Source organism: Lemur catta, chromosome 20, assembly GCF_020740605.2.
Source record: "Lemur catta isolate mLemCat1 chromosome 20, mLemCat1.pri, whole genome shotgun sequence".
Lineage (NCBI taxonomy): Eukaryota > Metazoa > Chordata > Mammalia > Primates > Lemuridae > Lemur > Lemur catta.
In genome coordinates this window covers 19,055,820-19,074,337 of record NC_059147.1, presented here as the reverse complement: position 1 = coordinate 19,074,337, position 18,518 = coordinate 19,055,820, and the positions used below count along the sequence as shown (strand labels likewise).

General features: G+C 45.3%; 1 protein-coding gene across 1 annotated transcript in view; it reads left to right on the top strand.

Moving 5' to 3' along the window:
- HYDIN (HYDIN axonemal central pair apparatus protein) overlaps window positions 1-18,518 on the top strand; it is a 296,336-nt gene that overhangs the window by 265,820 nt on the left and 11,998 nt on the right. Inside the window, exons 73-82 of the mRNA XM_045534000.1 lie at window positions 270-417; window positions 845-1,052; window positions 1,617-1,838; window positions 7,164-7,333; window positions 9,131-9,329; window positions 11,114-11,272; window positions 13,197-13,474; window positions 14,647-14,866; window positions 17,205-17,417; window positions 18,271-18,434. Coding sequence (XP_045389956.1) covers window positions 270-417; window positions 845-1,052; window positions 1,617-1,838; window positions 7,164-7,333; window positions 9,131-9,329; window positions 11,114-11,272; window positions 13,197-13,474; window positions 14,647-14,866; window positions 17,205-17,417; window positions 18,271-18,434 — 1,981 coding nt within the window. The remainder of the gene's footprint in view (window positions 1-269; window positions 418-844; window positions 1,053-1,616; window positions 1,839-7,163; window positions 7,334-9,130; window positions 9,330-11,113; window positions 11,273-13,196; window positions 13,475-14,646; window positions 14,867-17,204; window positions 17,418-18,270; window positions 18,435-18,518) is intronic.

Genomic DNA, 18,518 nt, shown 5'->3' with positions numbered 1-18,518 from the left:
GATTAAAGAAGAAAAACCATGTAATCATATTAATATATACTGAAAAGGCATTCCCCATAAAAATCCTAATAGCAAAATAGACATTGATGGAAAAACTGAAAGAAGAGTAACCAAAATCAAGAGGCAAATATTATCCTATAATAAACCACTAAAACTGCTTCAATTAAAATGAGGACTTAGGCGAGCATATTCCTCATCACCCTCGGTACCTGCTGGGCCACTGCAGTGAGCAGGCGGTGGGTCACTGAGGGCTGCTGCTTCCTCCTCAGGCAGAGAGGCCAGGGAGCGCGTGCAGCTCGTCAACAAGGAGGAGCAGGGGTTCAGTTTTGCCTTCCAGGACAACTCCCGATACTCGGAAGGTTTCGGCAACAGCCTGGTTGTATGTCCCATGGAAGGCTGGATCCCGCCACTGTCCAGGTAAAGAGAAATGAAGGCCTCACCCTCCCAATAGGTCCCTGGCCTGCCAGCCAGGGGAACCCCTTTCCCTTAGAGTGCCCCATTTCTAAAGTCTCTTTCAACTCTAAGATTTGCATATTAACAATTCCATCTCTTTCCTACTTACTCTCCAGCGTTTATTTTCCTGGGAAATTATGGAGCATTGAGAATTCTACACCCACGTTCTCAGTATTTTCTCTTGTATTTGTATTCTTTCCTCGCTGTCTGCTGTGTGTGTGAATCCACAGAGCATTGCTCAGCTTTGCCTGGCGAATCTTAAAAACTCATCATAATTTGGAGTTATGGTTCCTTTTCCTCGTAGAGAACCCACTAATCCAGTGAGCTCGTATTTTCTAGCAGGGTTTAATAAAACCTAGTCAGCTAATCTGCTGTCTTGTTCCCCAACCAGGTTCCCAATTGATATTTTCTTCACACCAAAGCACGAAGGAGATGTGAACTTTAATTTGATCTGCAATGTGAAAAAGAAAGTCCAGCCTCTGACGTTAAACGTCAAGGCAGAGGGCTACAGTATGAACACAGAGATCAAGTGCAAGGACAGGACAGGCTCCATCACTCTCTTGACTCCCGACCAGACCAACATCATCAACTTCTATGAGGTGAAGTTGTGAGAGGGCCTTGCACACACTCTCTCCCTCCCTCCCTCTCTCTCTCTCTCTCTCTCTCTCTCTCTCTCTCTCTCTCTCTCTCTCTCTCTCTCTCTCTCCACATTGACTGGGGAAGGTGGTACCAGTGAATATGAGCTTAGTCTTTCTGTTTCAAATGCCAGAGAGACCAGGAGAACAAAAACATGCCAGGAGGAGCTCCATCCTCAGAATGTACATAGTTATGATGTGGATGCTTTTCTTATTTCATTTTTCATGGGGTAGAGAGATGGTGGGGAGGGGCAAGAATGCCTGTATTAAACATACAGGAAGGATATTTGACTACCAAGGGAGGTCTAGGAATTAAATTGCCATCCTGCTGTTGAGATATTAGGGGACCCCAATACTTGGTAGCTCTTGCTGGAATGTCTGACTACATTAAGCTAATTATACTCAATTCACCAACATCATCTGCCATCTTTATTTCCCAAAGGACATTTTTTATCAACATGTTACATATCCCAACCCCAGAGAAGGGAACTATGGTTTGCATTCACTACTCTGGTCTCTGTCTTCCAGGTGGGGTTAAATGAATGCGTCCAGTGTGAATTCAACTTTATTAACACTGGAAAGTTCAACTTCAGCTTCCAGGCAGAGCTATCTGGCTCCAAAACCCTGCTGCAGTATTTGGAATTTTCACCCACTGACAGTACTGTGGATGTGGGGCAGAGTGTCCAAGCTACCTTATCTTTTCAGCCACTTAAGAGGTGTGTCTTGAAGGACCTGGAACTCAGAATCAAGGTGAGACCATTTAACATTGTCCAAATACTGAAAGCACTCACAGCGTGCTACCTTGACAGGCTAATCCTCCTGTGTATTCCTTGTCTTCTCTACCATCCTGAAGCTCCTGGAAGGTGGCTGTATTGGAGACAGCCCCACAATCTCAAGTCCAAAGGCCTCATCCATGGTTGGGGTGCCTGGTGAGTAAGTGTTGATTGAAAAGCATTTGATCATCTGCGCATTGGGAGACCATTCAGACATTAAAACAAATAAGGGAGATAGATGGGCACTGAGAGAATATGTACAACATTTCCCAAGATAAGTTATCAAATGAAAGACCAAGGAATGGTAGCGTCAGCAGGAATGGCAAAGGACATCCAAAAAGCTGCTCTTCAATAGCAATGAGAACACTGGCAAAAACTGTCATAATAAACTTTTTCAGAACTCTGGAAATTAATCACAAGCTTGCAACAATCCTAGGAGTATTTATTCAAGAAAAATGGCAGAATATCCATAAGGACAGTGAGCTTTGTAGTGTTTTAACTTGCTCTATTCCTACCCTCCTTCCCCAGCTCTGCAGCAGCCTTGAAAACCAACAATTCTGCAATTAAAGTGATTTTAACCAGCAATTGATCAGCCACTAGAGGGGGCAGAACAGGTTTGGAACTCCCCAAAAGCCCCAACTAAGAGAATTGTCATTATTTGCCATGTCTAAAATTTCAGTGGAAACCCCCACTCACAGGCTTGCTTTTATTTGACCTGACTCAGAGCTTGGTCAATGTAAACAGCCTTTTCCCATTGGGCATTTGTCAAAAAACAATCAGTGGCAATTGTTCAACACTGCAGCAGTGTGAGGTAGCAATGACCATTGAGGCAAACAAGCTGACCCAAAAACTTAAAAGGAAAAGCTAGGGAAGGAGATGTCCATAGGAGTCTTTGAAAATCTCCAGCATATTCCCTGGAATCTAGACAGCCATGCATGTATAGGATATGTATATCTCAGGGCTGTGCTCAGTAAAGACCGCTTGGGAGAAGGCCCTAAGTTCTCACTTCTGGCTAAACTTTTGGGAAAGCAAAAAGTGAACAATAAAGCAGAGTTGGCAACTGCCTGCCTAAGTGTCAGAGGCGTGCCCCGTCACACATACAGAGTTCCTCGGCAAAAGCTGGAAGACTCATTGGTGCCAGGCATTTAAAGAAATCTCTGTCCACACATTAGCTGACCACTAAACTAATTAAGCAGAGACTTCATTAGCTATGCATAAATAAGAATATAGACTTTATGGAAAAAGTCACTACACTAATAAAACAACTACATAAAGCAAATACGCAGGAGGCTGAGGCAGGAGGATTGCTTGAGCCCAGGAGTTTGAGGTTGCTGTGAGCTATGATGACACTACTGCACTCTAGCACAGGCAACAGAGCAAGACAGACGCCATCCCCGCCCCCCAAAAAAGGGGAAGAGTAACAACAGCAACAAACCCAGCATGGATGGATCTGGTTTTCAGAGTTGCTACATCATATTATTTTAAATCTCTAGTTTCCAACAAAAAAATTATGAGACATGAAAAGAATCAAGAAAGTATGACCCATACATAGGGAAAAAAAGCATCCAATCTAAACTGTTCCCAAGGAAGCCCAGATGTTGGACTCACTAGACAAATACTTGAAATCAGCTATTTAAAATATATTCATAGAACTATAGGAATCCATGTCTAAATAACTAAAGGAAAGTATGAGAAAAATGTTTGAAAAAATATAAAATGTCAATACAGAGATAGAAATTATAAAATATAGATTCTGGAGTTGCAAACTATAATAGCTCAAATGAAAAATTCAAAACGGGGGCTTGGTAGCAGATTTGATAGTCAAAAGAAAAAAAATCAGCAAACTTGAAGATGAGGCAACTGAGATTATCCAGTCTGAAAAACAGAAATAAAAACTAATGTAGAAAAATGAACAAAGCCTCAGAGACCCATAGGATACTGTCAAAGATACCAATATACACATAATGGAAGTCCCAGGAGGAAAGAAGAAAGAAAATGATAGAAAAAAAATTTCAAGCAATAGTGCCCCAAAACTTCCCAAATTTGATGAAAAAAATTAAATATCCAGAAATCTCAATGAATTTCAAGTAGGATAAACTCAAGGAAATCCACACCTATACACCTCATAATCAAACTATTGAAAGACAAAGGGAACCTGGAAAGCAGCAGGATTAACAGCTGGTTTCTCATGAGAAACCTTGGAGCCCCAAAGACAGTGGAATGACATCTTCAAAGTGCTGGAAAAACAACCATCAACAAAGAATGTTGTATCTAGCAAAACTCTCCTTTAAAAATGAAGGAAGAACCAGGACATTCTCAAATAAAAACTGAAAGAATTCATCACTAGCAGACTAGCCTACGAGAAATAACAAAGAGAATCCTTCAGGCTGAAATGAAAGGACACTAGAAAGTAACTCAGATCCACAAGAAGAAATAAAGAGCACCAGAAAAGGTAACTGCGTAGGTTACATAAAGTCAGTATAAATGTATTTTTATTTGTAACTTTTTTCTATCCTATTTTAAAAACAACTGCATAAAGCAATAACTGTAAATCTGTATTGATGGGCATTATATAAAGATTCAATTTGTATGATAATAATAGCACAAAGGGAAGGGGAAGAAACAAAGAAAGGTATATAAGACCAAATTTTTGTATACTATTGAAATTAAGTTATTATTAATTCAAACTAGGTTGCTATAAATTTAGATATTAATTGTAATCTCCAGGGTAACTACTAATAAAGCAACTCAAAAGAATGTAATTAAAAAATGACAAGGGAATTAAAATGGTACACTAGAAAATATCTATTATATTTAACACAAAAGAAGGCAGTAATGGAAGAATTGAGGAATATAAAAAGGCATAATTGACTAGCCTTTTTTAAAAAGACATAGGAAATATAGAAAGCAAATAGCAAAATAGGCATAAATCCTACTGTATCTGTAGTTACATTAAATGTAAATGAATTAAACACTCCAGTAAAAAGAAATTGGCAGAATGATGGGGAAAAAATGTGATCCACCTATGTGCTGTCTACAAGAGACACACTTTGGATTCAAAGACACAAACAGGCTGAAAGTAAAAGGATGGAAAAAGACATACCATTTAAACAGTAATCAAAAGAAGGAGGAGTGCCAATACTAGTATCAGACAAAATAGACTTTCAGACAAAAATTATTGCTAGAGATAAAGACATTTTGTAATAATAAAAGGGTCACTCCATCAAGAAGACATAACAATTATAAACATATGTGCTTGTAACAGCAGAGTCTCAAAATACATGAAACAAAACTGACAATTGAAGGGAAAAAGAGACAATTCAGCAATTGTACTTGGAGATTTTGGTCCCTAGCTTTTAATAATGGATAGAATAAATAGACAGAAAGTCAACAAGGAAATAAGAAGACTTGAACAACACTATAAAAGCACTATGCCTAACAGACATACATAGAACATTTCACCCAACAACAGCAGAATGCACATTCTTCTCAGGTGCACATGGAACGTTGTCCAGGATAGATTATATGTTCAGCTATAAAACAAACCTCAACAAATTTAAAAAGATTGAAAATCATACAAAGTACATTCTTCACCCGCAATGGAATAAAATTGGAAGTCAATAACAAAAGGAGATTTACGATGCCCGGCCTAAGGACATTATCTTTATCAAATCCTCAAGAAGGTGATTGACAGGAAGATGGGGGTAAAACAGCTGGAAAATATGTTAGTCTGTGTTGTGTTGCTATAACAGGATACCTGAGACTGAGTAATTTATAATGAACAGAAATTTATTGGTTCAGAGTTCTAGAGGCCGGAAAGTCCGATATCAAGGTGCCAGCATCTGGTGAGGGCCTTCTTGCTGCATCATAACATGGTAGATCATATCACATGGTGAAAGGGGAATGAGGGATGGAGGGAGGGACAGAAAGGGAGACAAAGAGCACATGCATGCAAAAGGGGGCGAACATAATCCCGTGATAATGATAACAAACTCACTTTCACAATAATGGCATCAGTCCATTCATGATGCCTAGCCCTCACGACCTAGACACCTCTCAAAAGTCCCACCTCCCAATACCATCACAGTGGCAATTAAATTTCAACGTGAGTTTTGGAGGGGACAAACATTCAAGCCATAGTAGAACCCAAGGTGAGTCACTGGACATGGGAGTTCAGGACTCTCCTGTTTTCCTGGCCTGGAACTCGGTGGCAAAGTTGCCACCATCCTCCCTGAGAAATGCGAGGCTTGCAGTTCAGAAGGGGCCCCTCCCCCTTGAGAACTGTCTCTTTCAGAACTTGCATTTCTTACAGCAGAAAGAAACCTAACATGTCATGAGATCTTCCTACTCTAATTAGCAAAAGAGTTAAAGGTGGTAAATTTAAATCCTTTTCAAAGAATCAGCCATAAAATGCATAAAAGTCTTAAGTAAGAAAATGGTTTTAAATGTACAAAGTTGTTTATGAAAACTTGTACCAAGGACTTGATTTATTCTAATGATGTTTAAAATGAATGCTCATGTTTATGTTTATTCTAATAATGTATATTCTAATATTTAGAATAAATATTAGATATTTTATTCAAATCAGTTTGTGAAATTTCATATTATGAAGAGTTTATAAAGAACAAATTAAGTTCATGTCCCAGTGGGTCAAGTATTACCTTGTGGTTAAGAGTCCAGATGGTGACCGTTCTATCTTTCCACTTTTTCATCCTTGGCATATTGGCCTTGTCCTCATTCTTGTCATCTCCTGGTCGTAAGGTGACCACCCTACCTGAAGCTCTATGTCTGCATTCCACAGTGAAAAGAAAGAGGAAGATCCTGAAGGCAAAGAACTGGCCCAAAGACAAGACTGTGCCTCTTTATTCAAGACAAAACACACCCTTGTCCCGTTCTGTTTACATCCAATGATCAGAACTATGTCTGACGGCCACCCCGAGCTGCAAGGCAGGGTGGGAAATCAAGTGTTTTCACCTAAGCACATTGGCGACCAGTCAGAGTCCTGCTAGTAAGGGAACCGTGGGGAGCAGAGGTTGGGTGGTAACTCGCGGTGTCTGGCATACCTTTGAGTCTTCAAGCCGAATCATTGCTGCAAGAACAAAGCAAGAGCCCATGTAGGGTCTGATTACATATTAGTTTTTCTTCGGTAAACAACCTTCTAACCTACTGAATCAGAATCTCTGGAGATGGAGCCCTGAGACCTATATTTGTTAAAACACAGTGCTTTTCTCCTTCACCTGAGCACTTACGTGTCCCCTCCTCCCACTTCTAATCACATCCACCTGCCATTCCCTTCCCATAGATCAACCAAGGCCCAACCTATATGTGCAGCATCTCAGGTTGTGCCATGAGCCCGGCCATCCATTTCTCCTTCACCAGCTACAACTTTGGGACCTGCTTCATCTACCAAGCTGGGATGCCCCCATACAAACAAACCCTGGTCATCACCAACAAGGAAGAAACGTCTATGAGGTAAGCAGGCCTCCAAAGGATTCTGCAGCTTTCTGGGGATCCTATAGGTGAAGTCCTGCCAAGACGAAAAAAAAAGAAAGAAGGAAAGAGTCAAACACAGTGGGCATGAATCCTGGGTCCCTGTCCCCACCACTAATACTGATGCTTGGATAGCTATAAGCTACTCTGAGAAACGTCCACTTGTTAAAGTGCAGAGGGCAGTGCCTAATGGCCTGATGAGAGCTTTTGTGGCTTCCATTTATTTTCCTCATGAACTCTATATGGACATTGAGGTTTGGAAAGTTACAAAGTGAATTTTTCAGGCCTATGACCTTGCAGGAAATAGATCTGTACTGAGCCTAAGCCTTCTGGTTCCAGTCCGGCCTCTCTGCTCTACTCCTGCGTGGGATGTTCTAGTGCAGGTTTCTGGACCCCGTTCTATACCTAGGAGACAGAATCTCCAGAGACTGGCCCAAAGACTATGTCCACTCAGAGCTCGCCACATCAGTACTGTGAGCGCTTTCTGCAGTGATGAAGTTGTTTATCTGCACTGTCCAATATGGGGGCCACAGCCGGGTGCAGCTCTGGAGCACCTGACATATGGCTAATGCAGCTAAGGAACTATTGTATATAATTTTAATTAATTTTAATTTAAGTAGACACATGAGTCTAGTGGCTACCATATTAGATAGCACAGATTTAAGTTCCAATTTCAACTCTTCCCTAGCAGTGTGACCCTGCACATGCTTTTTAAGCTCTCTGTGCCTCTGTCTCCTTGCCCAAAATGAGCAATCACAGTAATGCCTTCTACATAGGAACTATTAGGAAGATTAAATTAGTTCATCTAGAAACAGTACTCACAACACTTCCTGGAACATAGGAAATGCTCAATTATTGTTAGCGGCTGCTGTTGTTGTTATTACTGATTATCCTGAATATTAAATTACATGAGTGTCATGTACACTCATTAGAAAGCTTAACTTCCTATACTCTTTCTTACTAGATTTAATGTAATCTCAGTCTTACTTTGCTTAAGGCATCGAGCTCTTCACGTTGGCCTAGCTGGACTCCTTCTCTGCACACCTGTAACGCAGATAAGCGAAGTTGGAATAGAGAGGTCCAAGTGCTTTCCTGCCCGCGATGCAGGGTGGACGTGATAATTTAAGGTCCGCTCTAGTGGAGCAATTAGTAATAATTCTATAAAGTTCACCTTTATAGAATATTTCCTCCGACCTGTTTAGTGACTGCTTAAGTTGCTTTATCTCATTTAATCCTCGCAACAACCCTATGAAATCGCTATCATTAGCCCCATTTTATAGATAAGGAAACAGAGACCCAGATGGGCTAAGTAATTTTTCCAAGATCATGTAGCTAGTTAGTGATGGAGCCTGGCTCCAGCTCCTCCTGTCTGTGTGGCTCCCGCACACATACTCCTCTCCACTGTGCTTTAGCACCCTGTCACTTCTGGAAGCACTTCTTTGTTATGAGAGGGTACAAAACCATAAGATGCATCATCAGGAAGTTGAGGACGAGAGTAAAGAGCACTGGGAAAAGTGTCATGAGCCTTTGAACTGGAGGCCCAGTTCTGCCAGGATCTCAGGATGGGATTTGGGGTATATAACTTGGCTGTGCCTAGGAGAGCGTGGGCTGGGACACTGCCAAGGTCCCTTCCAGCTCTAAAATAACTTCTATGACTCCAGGACAGCAGGGCGGGAAGTCCATCATGCCCAGCCCAGAGAGGCAAGGGGACAGCCTCCAGCCCTCTGGGTCAACCTTCTCAGACTCAGAGCTTACACAGCCTGTCTGGATTTTCTCCAGCATAGATTGCCTGTACACCAGCACCACTCACCTCGAGGTTAACTTCCGTCTTGAGGTGATAAAGCCAGGAAAGACACTGGAGATTCCAATCATCTTTTATCCTCGAGAAAGCATCAACTATCGAGAACTCATCCCCTTTGAGATCAATGGGCTCTCACAACAAACAGTCGAAATCAAAGGGAAGGGCACGGAAATGAAGGTAAGAGACAGGGAGACCCTCGGGCTTGGCACCCTCCTTCCCACCCTTCCCACCCTTCCCAGCCTCCTGTGCCCACCTGGGCCCCACACCCTTCCTCTCCCTCCACATCTCTGCCCCAAGCTGCTCTGTCCGAGGGCAGATGATGCACCTAATAACACAAAGGGGTGCATTGTCACATCAGACCCATTGATTCCTAGGTCCTATTCCATACCAAACTTTACCATATGGAATGATACAGGCAATCACAGGCACTGGAGAAACATTCTTTTCCTTGGAGAAATTGAGCATGTCAGACGCAGCACCCCAAGTGCGTCCTTTCCGTTGGGACTTGTTTTTAGGTTTAATAGACGACACTTTCAAGCAATGTACACAGACATGCATTTCAGTTATGGAACATCCTCCCTTGACACCCCACTGATTAACCTTCTCCAGCCAGCCCCAGACCCCAGGATTATATTTGGTTAAGGGCACTCCTTCTACCCAGGCGCTCCGGATAGAAAGGGAATGGTCATGCCCTGCTCCTCATCCCTTTCTTCCCAGTGTCTGACAAACATTTAAGGGCTTGTTGGGAGTTTTTCTATTTTAATAGACAGAGACTCTCAAAATGCATGGGGTATTTCAGCAACCCAGGGAAAATGGATGGCTGTATTCGTGGCAGCCCTCTCCTCAAGCCATGGGAGCAACAGGACATTGCCAGCTGGGGTGTCTACACCCAAACCAGAGACGGTCTCTTCTGATCCCATGTATTCGTTCATTTGCTTATTTGTTCACTGAGCACCCCTTGTGTGCTGGGCACTTTGGGTAGATCCAGAGGTGACTTAAACATGTTCTCAGACCTCCAGGACCTCATGGTTGTAAGGGAGACACTCTCTTGCCTTTTTAGACAAAATGGAAGCATGTGGGCTGGATTTAAAGCTAGTTGTAGGGAGGGGTGCAGCTTAGTGACTGATCGAACAACAGTGACCAGTGGGTGTTGCTCACTGTGGCTCAGCCCGGCCTTGGCTGACGCAGACCCCCATTTTCGTCAGTGCCTTAGCTGAGGCTTCAGAGTGTCTCTACTTCTCTCCACCACTACGGCTGCCATTCTAGCCTAGACCATCATCGCCTCGCCCTCCTCGTGCTTGCTCTCTCGCCCTTTCAGTCCGTTCTCCGTGAAGGAGCGAGCCAGCGCACTCTCACAAGCACACGTGTGACCAGTTCACCCCATGCTTCACTGACTTTCCATTTCTCCCAGAGTAAAGCCCAGTCTCCTCCTTCCCACCCAGCAGTGGCCTACAAGGCCTTACAAGACCTGCCCACCTCCAAACGCATCTTCTCGGGTCCCAGCTCCCAGCCATAGGCCTTGCCAGGGCCACTCCCTCCAGCTCAGGGCCTTGCTGCTGGCTGTCTCCTCTCCTTAGAGTGTCCCCAACCCCACGGCCAGCCGGACTCAAGCTGCCTGGATCCTGCCTTTCCTGAGCTCTCGGTGTGAACACGCCATCCTCAGACAGGCCTCCCCGAGCCCGCGTCTAGTTTCAGCCCCTATGCTGTGCTCTGCAGGTGCCCTGAGCTTTTCCTTCCTATCTTTTAACCCAGTTGTAATTATGTAACTGTGGGTGAGTAGCTTAGTGGGCATTTGATTCACGTAGTGTTTGTCAAGTAGGTGAATGCCCATCCAGTATGAAGAAGTTAGGTCACTAAAGGAAAGGGAACCACTCTTGCCTCCCCGGGGAAGGTGATTCATAACACTTATTTTTCTCAGTAACTCATGAACCCTTCCTCCTCCTTTCCTCCTCGTCCCACAGATTTCAGTCCTAGATCCAGCCAACAGGGTTGTGAAGTTGGGAGCCATCCTGCCAGGACAAGTTGTGAAAAAAACGGTCTCCATCATAAACAACAGCCTCGCCCAGCTCACATTCAACCATTCAGTTATGTTCTCGATTCCAGAGCTCCAGGAACCCAAGGTTGGTGCCCAGGGGGACCTAGGGGCCTCTTCATGCCTCCTGATGCTAAGGATGGCCACGCTGGCAGCACGAGCAGCTCACATTTCCTGCCCACCTATGACGTGCCAGACCATCCTGTGAGCTTTCCACGTGCTCTGTCTCTCTTCATTTTCACAAAAACAGTGTTGTTTTCATTTTATGTTCTCATTTCATTTTCCATGTCATTCAATATCACCTGGTCATTTACACCTCCATTATGTACATGGACCAGTCCTCTGTTTCTGCTCATTTGAGGTGTTTCTAACTTTGCTGTTACAAGCAACACTGTTTCATCCAGGTAACTCAGCCTTTGCGCGCATCCATGAGTCCGTATGATGTACACGCCTAGTTAGAAGTGGGCATCTTGGGTCAAAAGGGGCGGTGTGTTTCGATACGCATTGCCAGTCTGCCCCCGGAAGGTCGCGCCACTTTGTGCTCCCGTCGGCAGTGGGAGAAAAGCCTGCTGGTTGCTGAGGCCACTCCTGCAGGTTCCCTGCACACGGTCCTGGCTGCCACTGCCCAGCTTATGGCCAGCAGTATCTGCGGGGCCCTTTGCAAGTGGACCAGTGTGTTTGATTCCGAGAGTGGACTGTAGCCATTCCTTCGTGCGGTTCCTTCTTACGTTTACTCAGTAAATACTGCGAGGTGCCGGGAATAAGAAGGTGACTATGACACAGACCTTGGTCTGGTGGAGTTCCCAGTCTCGGGGGGTCCCAGGACGGCAGAGGAACTGCCGCGGCAGGGTGTGCACTGGGAGCAGGTCTGCTCCGAGGAGGCCCCAGGGGCTGGGGAAGACCTGAGGGCGGAGGGAGGCCTGTGCTGCGTCTTACAGGGTGAAGAGCTGTCTCCCCGCGGGCAGGTTGGGAAGGGGCGTTCCTGGTGAGCAAAGGTGTATGTGCTCAAAGGGGTCAGTGCTTTTGGAAAACTAGATGGGATTCAGTGTGGAAGGAGCAGTGGGGACCATCTGGAGATGGCAGGGTACAGAGAAATCGGCTGTGAGAGGCCAGCCAAGGCCAGACACCCAGTGAGCATCTCGTCCCAGGACCCCACACTGCCCACGTCACCATCCAGACGAGGAGGGAAGACTTGTTGCTTCCCTTCCCTCGTTAATCCACATTAAAGCCCTCAGCTCCCCTAAAGGTTTGGCCGTACCAAATCTGCCTCCCTAGGCGGTCGGACTAAAGCTGCCACAGGGACCCGTGCTGGCACCAGCACCCTGAGGCATCCCTAAGATCACTTCCCTGTTGTAGCTCCTCGCCCATCATCCCACTCCCTGCGGCCACAGCCCGCTTGCTGGTGACTGCTCAGGGCTGCAAGGGGAGTTGGCTTCCCCAGCGCTGATGCAGATTGATTCCGGCCAGGACTAAGGGAAAGAGGAAGCCAAATAAATCTGTGCAGTGATGCTCAAACTTCGGAACACATGAGTCACCTGTGGAACTTTTGAACATGCAGGTTCCAGTTTCTCCCCAGGAGATTCTGGTTCAGTGGGCCCGAGGCAGGGCCCAGGAATCTGCACCTTAATGATCACACAGGGAAATCCGATGCAGGGCGTGTTCCTTGACAAACACTGGCGCTCTGAGTGTTTCCTGTTTCTAGGTACTGTTTCCTCTGCAGGGAGGAACCAGGAAGGATGCAATGCCCAAAAGGAGTTAGGAAAGGGGCAGGAGAGGGAGTTGCCATTTACTGAATGCCTGTTATGTGCCCTATATCTTATACAGACGATCTTAATCTTCACCATAGAGTAAGTCAGAAAGTTTAAATAACTCACCAAAGCTCACACAGCTGGGACGAGAGCAGAAGCGAGATCTGGCCCCTCTTCCAGCCCCAGCAGCAAGACCCCAGGGAATAGAGGCCTTACCCCCACTCCCCACCCTCAGCTGCTGTGTCTGGGTGTCGTTCCCTCCAGGTCATCACCTTGGTGCCCTTCCACAACATCACCCTGAAGCCCAAAGAAGTTTGTAAAGTGGAAGTCATATTTGCCCCGAAGAAGCGCGTGCCGCTCTTCTCTGAGGAAGTGTTCATGGAATGCATGGGGCTCCTGCGCCCCCTCTTCCTTCTCAGCGGCTGCTGCCAAGCCCTGGAGATCTCCCTGGACCAGGACCATCTTCCCTTTGGACCAGTCGTGTATCAGACGCAGGCGACACGTCGCATCCTCATGCTGAACACAGGCGACATAGGTGCAAGGTAGAGGGGCGGTGCCTCCTTCCCCAAGGCCGTAGCTGAGATGTCTGTCCCTGGGTCTGCCGTGGACTAGACACTTGTTTTGCAAGTACAGCCACTTTTTATTTCTGTCCTCTCCCTTCTATATCCCCCCAACCCCTACTTCCCTCAAGATGTGACAGCAGTGGCCTCACCAGGGTGGTTACTAAAATTAATATGATGGGGAACATTTGCTCAGTGCCTGTTGTGTGCCCTTTACGTAGCTCACCTCATTTAATCCCAACAACTCTCTGCGACCCATACTACTACTACCAATGTATCTTACAGACCAGCAGACTAAGGTACAAAGAGATTAAGTAACTTTTCCAAAATCATGCATGTAGAAAGAACTTTCTATGTGCAGGTGCCATGCTGAGCATTCTGGCATATAATGTCCCACTTAATAATCTCAGGACTCGCTAAGGTAGCTACTGTATCGTGCCTATGATACAGATGGAGTTGAGGCCCAAAGAGGGTAGATGACTTGCCCAAGATCACATAACCAGAAAGTGACAAAGATGGGACTGGAACCCAGGTATTTCTGTGGCAGCCTTGGGCATGCTGACACGGCGGTGCAGGCTGCTCACTGCACACTCCCAGGGGGCACCCTTCACATAGACCCCAGTGTAAGTAGCACCCCAAGGCATGCATCCAGCCTCTGTCTCCTGCCTGAACCAAGTGCCCAGCCACAGAGGGATGACCGCACAGGGCTATCGGATCCCAGCTGCCACCAGGAACCCAGCACAACTCTCACATGAAGGGATGGTTGCTACCCTCCTGGCTCTGAACTGAGGAGCAGTACAGGAAATGGTTAAACCACAGTTTCAGAAGGGTTCCAGTCCTCACCCAGCCACTTCCTAACTGTGCGACCCTGGGTACACGTGTGTATACATGTTCGTGCACGTTCCTTCTGCCGCGGGTAATCACTCTGGGGTAATCGGGTGCAGCCACTTCCCAGCCCACCAGTGGGCGGTCTTGGCCACATCCACCAGCGCTCCTGCTGTCTGGCACACCTTTGTCCTCTGGGTCCTCGGGAGGACGCAGGTGAACCATGCAGCTAAAGCTCTGGCAAAGTCTCTTGTTCTCAGTAGCATCAAGGACATCCTTAGAATATCAGTAAACTCTCTTTCTTGCTTTTTTGTTTTTTCTTGGAAAAGGTTTAAATGGGATGTCAAAAAATTTGAGCCTCATTTCTCCATCAGCCCAGAGGAAGGCTACATCACTGCGGGCATGGAGGTTTCTTTCAAAGTGACCTACCGTCCCACCGAGGTGGGAAAGGAGAGTTTCTATAAAAACATGCAGTGCTTCATCCAGGGGGGCAGTCCTCTGACCCTGACCCTGTCTGGAGTCTGCGTGGGACTACCTGTGGCAAAAGATGTGAGTAGGTACTGCCCAGGGTGGGCCAGCGGCAGGGGTTAGCCCAGCAGGTGAGCTCAGCTGGGCCTCGTTGGAACAAGTGGCTCTGTCCAAACAGTCTTCAGCACCCGGATCAGACATTCAGACCTGCTCCCTCCCTCCATGAGGCCTGTAAATATACTATTCTCACTGTTGGAATATTCTTCATTTCGTTCATTTCTGCTCACTCTTTAGCTCTCACCTCAAGCATTACATTCCCAAGGAAGCCCGTTGTTATCCCTGCCTAGATCAAACTCTAAGATCTGTGAGTAAAAGGTCAACACCTTTCTCCTTCTCTATGGTTTAAGAAATAAAAACAGCCTGGGGTTAACCCTCTGCTAGCCCCGTTACTAGACACCTAACTCTACTGTCGGCTGTGTTAACTGGCTACATTGTTCATGGTAGAATTGGTGGCCAGTCTGTCTCTATATAATTATGTTATTTCAGGAATGTTATTTGAATGGAGTCACACAGTATGCTGTGAACTTTTATGTACAAGTCTCAGCCAGAACATATGCTTTCATTTCTCTTGGGTCAATACTTAGTTGTGGAATGACTGGGTCATGTGGTAGGTATATGTTTACCTTTTTAAGAACTGTCAAACTATTTTCCAAAGCGATTGTGTCCCTTTACACAATTGTCCCTTTACACACTCACTTTGTCTGACATCTCCACTTGCTCCACATCCTTGTCAACTCTTAATATGGTCAGTTTTTTAAATTTTAGCCATTCTAATAGGTATGTAGAGGTTTCTCACTGAGGTTTTTAACTTGTATTTCCCTAATGACTAATAACATTGAGCACCTTTTTAGGTACTATTTGCCAAACAACCAGCTATGTATCTTTTTTGTTGAAGAGTCTGCTCAAATCTTCTATTTTTAATTTTATTAAAGTTTTGAGACCTCTCTATGTATGCTGGACACAAGTTTTACATTTATGTCTTCAATCTATTTGGAGTTAATTTTTGTATATAGTGCAAAATATGGATCAAAATTCATGTTGTTAAGCCCAATGGCCATTTCTCAGCCTTCACCTTACTTGACCATGAACCAGCCATCCTCCTTCAAACACTTCCTTCACCAGGCTCCAGGACACCACCCTCTCCCAGTTTCCTCCTATCTCACTGGTGGCTCCTTCTCGTCTTCTCTTCTGAGTCTTCTTAAGATTGGAGTGTGCCAGTCAGGACTTAGTACTTAGATTCCTTCTTTTTTATAAATACACTCACTTCTTGTTGACCTCATCCAGTTTCTTGCTCTTACAAAAAACATTGCTATACTGACAGCTCCCAGATCTCTACCTCCCAGACCTTTCTCTTGAACTCCTGGTTTGTAAATTCCATTTCCTGCTTGACTAATAAGCATCTCAAGCTTAACATGTACAAAACTGAGTTCCCGATCTCTCCCCCAAACCTGCTCCTCCCGCAGTCAGCCCCACCTCAGGAAGTGGCATCTCCTTCTTTCTAGTTGCTCAGGCTAAAACCTTGGGTGTCATTATTTAATCTTCTTCCACTTACACCCGAGATTCCATACAGCAGTAAATCGCATTTGCTCTTCAAAGCACAACTGGAATATTTCCTTTTCCCACCATCCCCAGTGCTACCAGTGCCAGCCAAGCCCCTGTCATCTCCCACCTGGTCTATTGCAAGTGTCTTCTAATTGGTCTCTCTTCCTCTGTCTCCTCTAAGCATCTGGAGCAACTCTGTTAGGTCACTCCTCTCCTCAGAACTCTTCTAAGTCCTCCTGTTTCATTAGAAGGAAGAGAAAAGTCCCTACCATGACTCCAAGGCCCTACATGCCATTTCCTGTTCCCTGTCACTTTATCTCCCTTCGTTCACTTCACATTTGCCACACTGACCTCATTTGCCATTTGTCAAAATCCAGGAACTTGGCAACCGATGTTTCCTCTGCTTGGGAGGCCCTTGTTCAGGTCTTCCTTGACATCATCCTTCTTGGTCTTTAATCAAATACACATGCTCAGTGAGGCCTGTCCTGATCACCCTATTTAATATTTCAAACCCACTCCCCAGCCTGTCGTGCCTGCACCCCTGCTCTGCTCTGTGTTTCCCCTGAGCACATATTCATGTCCTACTTTGTTATTTTGTTCATCGCTGCATCTCCACCACCAAGAACAGTACCTGGCACATAGAAAGTAACCAATAAATATATGTTGAATGAGTGAGGGAAAAAGAAAATGATCCGTTGAAACTCATGACGGGAAGCACTGTTAAAGTTAGTCTTCCCTGGCACATTCTGCATCCCTGGCCCCTGAAGACAGGCCAGGGGGAGATGCCATGGAAAACAAGGCACCTACTTTCTACCAGGTGGTGAATTTCACCTGCCAGGTGCGTTCCAAGCACACACAGACCATCATGCTGTCAAACCGCACCAACCAGACCTGGAACCTGCACCCCATCTTTGAGGGCGAGCACTGGGAGGGACCTGAGTTCATCACGCTGGAGGCCCATCAGCAAAACAAGCCCTACGAGATCACCTACAGGCCCCGCACCATGAATGTGGAGAACCGCAAGCACCAGGTAGGCTGAGGCCTCCCCGCTGGCTTCCTAGAATACCTGAAGGGAAGAGCTGTGTGGCTAGAGATGGTTTTGGGGCTCAGAGCTCAGAATGTTAGAACAAGGGGGGAATACAGAGATCATGTTGGAACAATGGGGAATTGTGCAGATTACCAAGCCCCGGCTTCCTTTTTCGTTTGTATGTTTCACGTACAGGGGATTCTAGAGCTGGGGGCTCAGTTCTGCAATGAACTACTAGACCAAGCATCGAGCAATTAATATTTAGCTTAACTGCATAAATAACATCATGGTGACTGCAATAATAAAAATAAAAAAAAAAGTGGCCATAATCTCCCACCCTATAAAAAAAATGAACTTTTTTCTTCTATCTTCACTACCAATTCTTATTGAGATACACCCATAACTGTCAGCATAGCATACCCAATTTTGCATTCTATTTGTTTTCACTTTGCATTATATCACTAGCATTTTTCTATTATATTTAACTATTTAGTCTTTGTGATAACCATTTTTAATGGCTGCCTAATATTTCATTGAATGAGAGTCCCATAATTTGTTTAACAATTCCCTTGTTGAATGTTTATCTCCAAATTTTCATCAATATTATAAGTGGTTCTAATACATATATGTAACTTTTTCCTCTGGAGGAATTTTTCTTCAGCAAGTTCCCTGCAGGGATAGTCCTGATTCAAATAGATATGAACATTTTTATGACTCTTGAAACATACTACCAAGCTGATTTCCATAAATGTTACATTTATTTGCAGAGCATTCATTAATCCTATGTCTTCACCGTGCCTGGTATTTACCTAATAAAGGGCCGTCTGTGTCATTCTGATCACAGTTCTTCCCATAGGGCACCCTCTTCTTCCCCCTCCCGGATGGGACTGGCTGGCTATATGTTCTGCATGGGACTTCCGAGCTCCCCAAAGCTGTAGCCAACATCTACCGTGAAGTGCCATGTAAGACACCCTACACTGAGCTCCTGCCAATCACCAACTGGCTGAACAAGCCCCAAAGGTGAGGGAGTGGGGTAAGGGGCCTGGGTGGGGAGGTGGAAGGAGGACGTCCACCATCTGGCTTTGTCCTTCCTCTGCCCAGGGC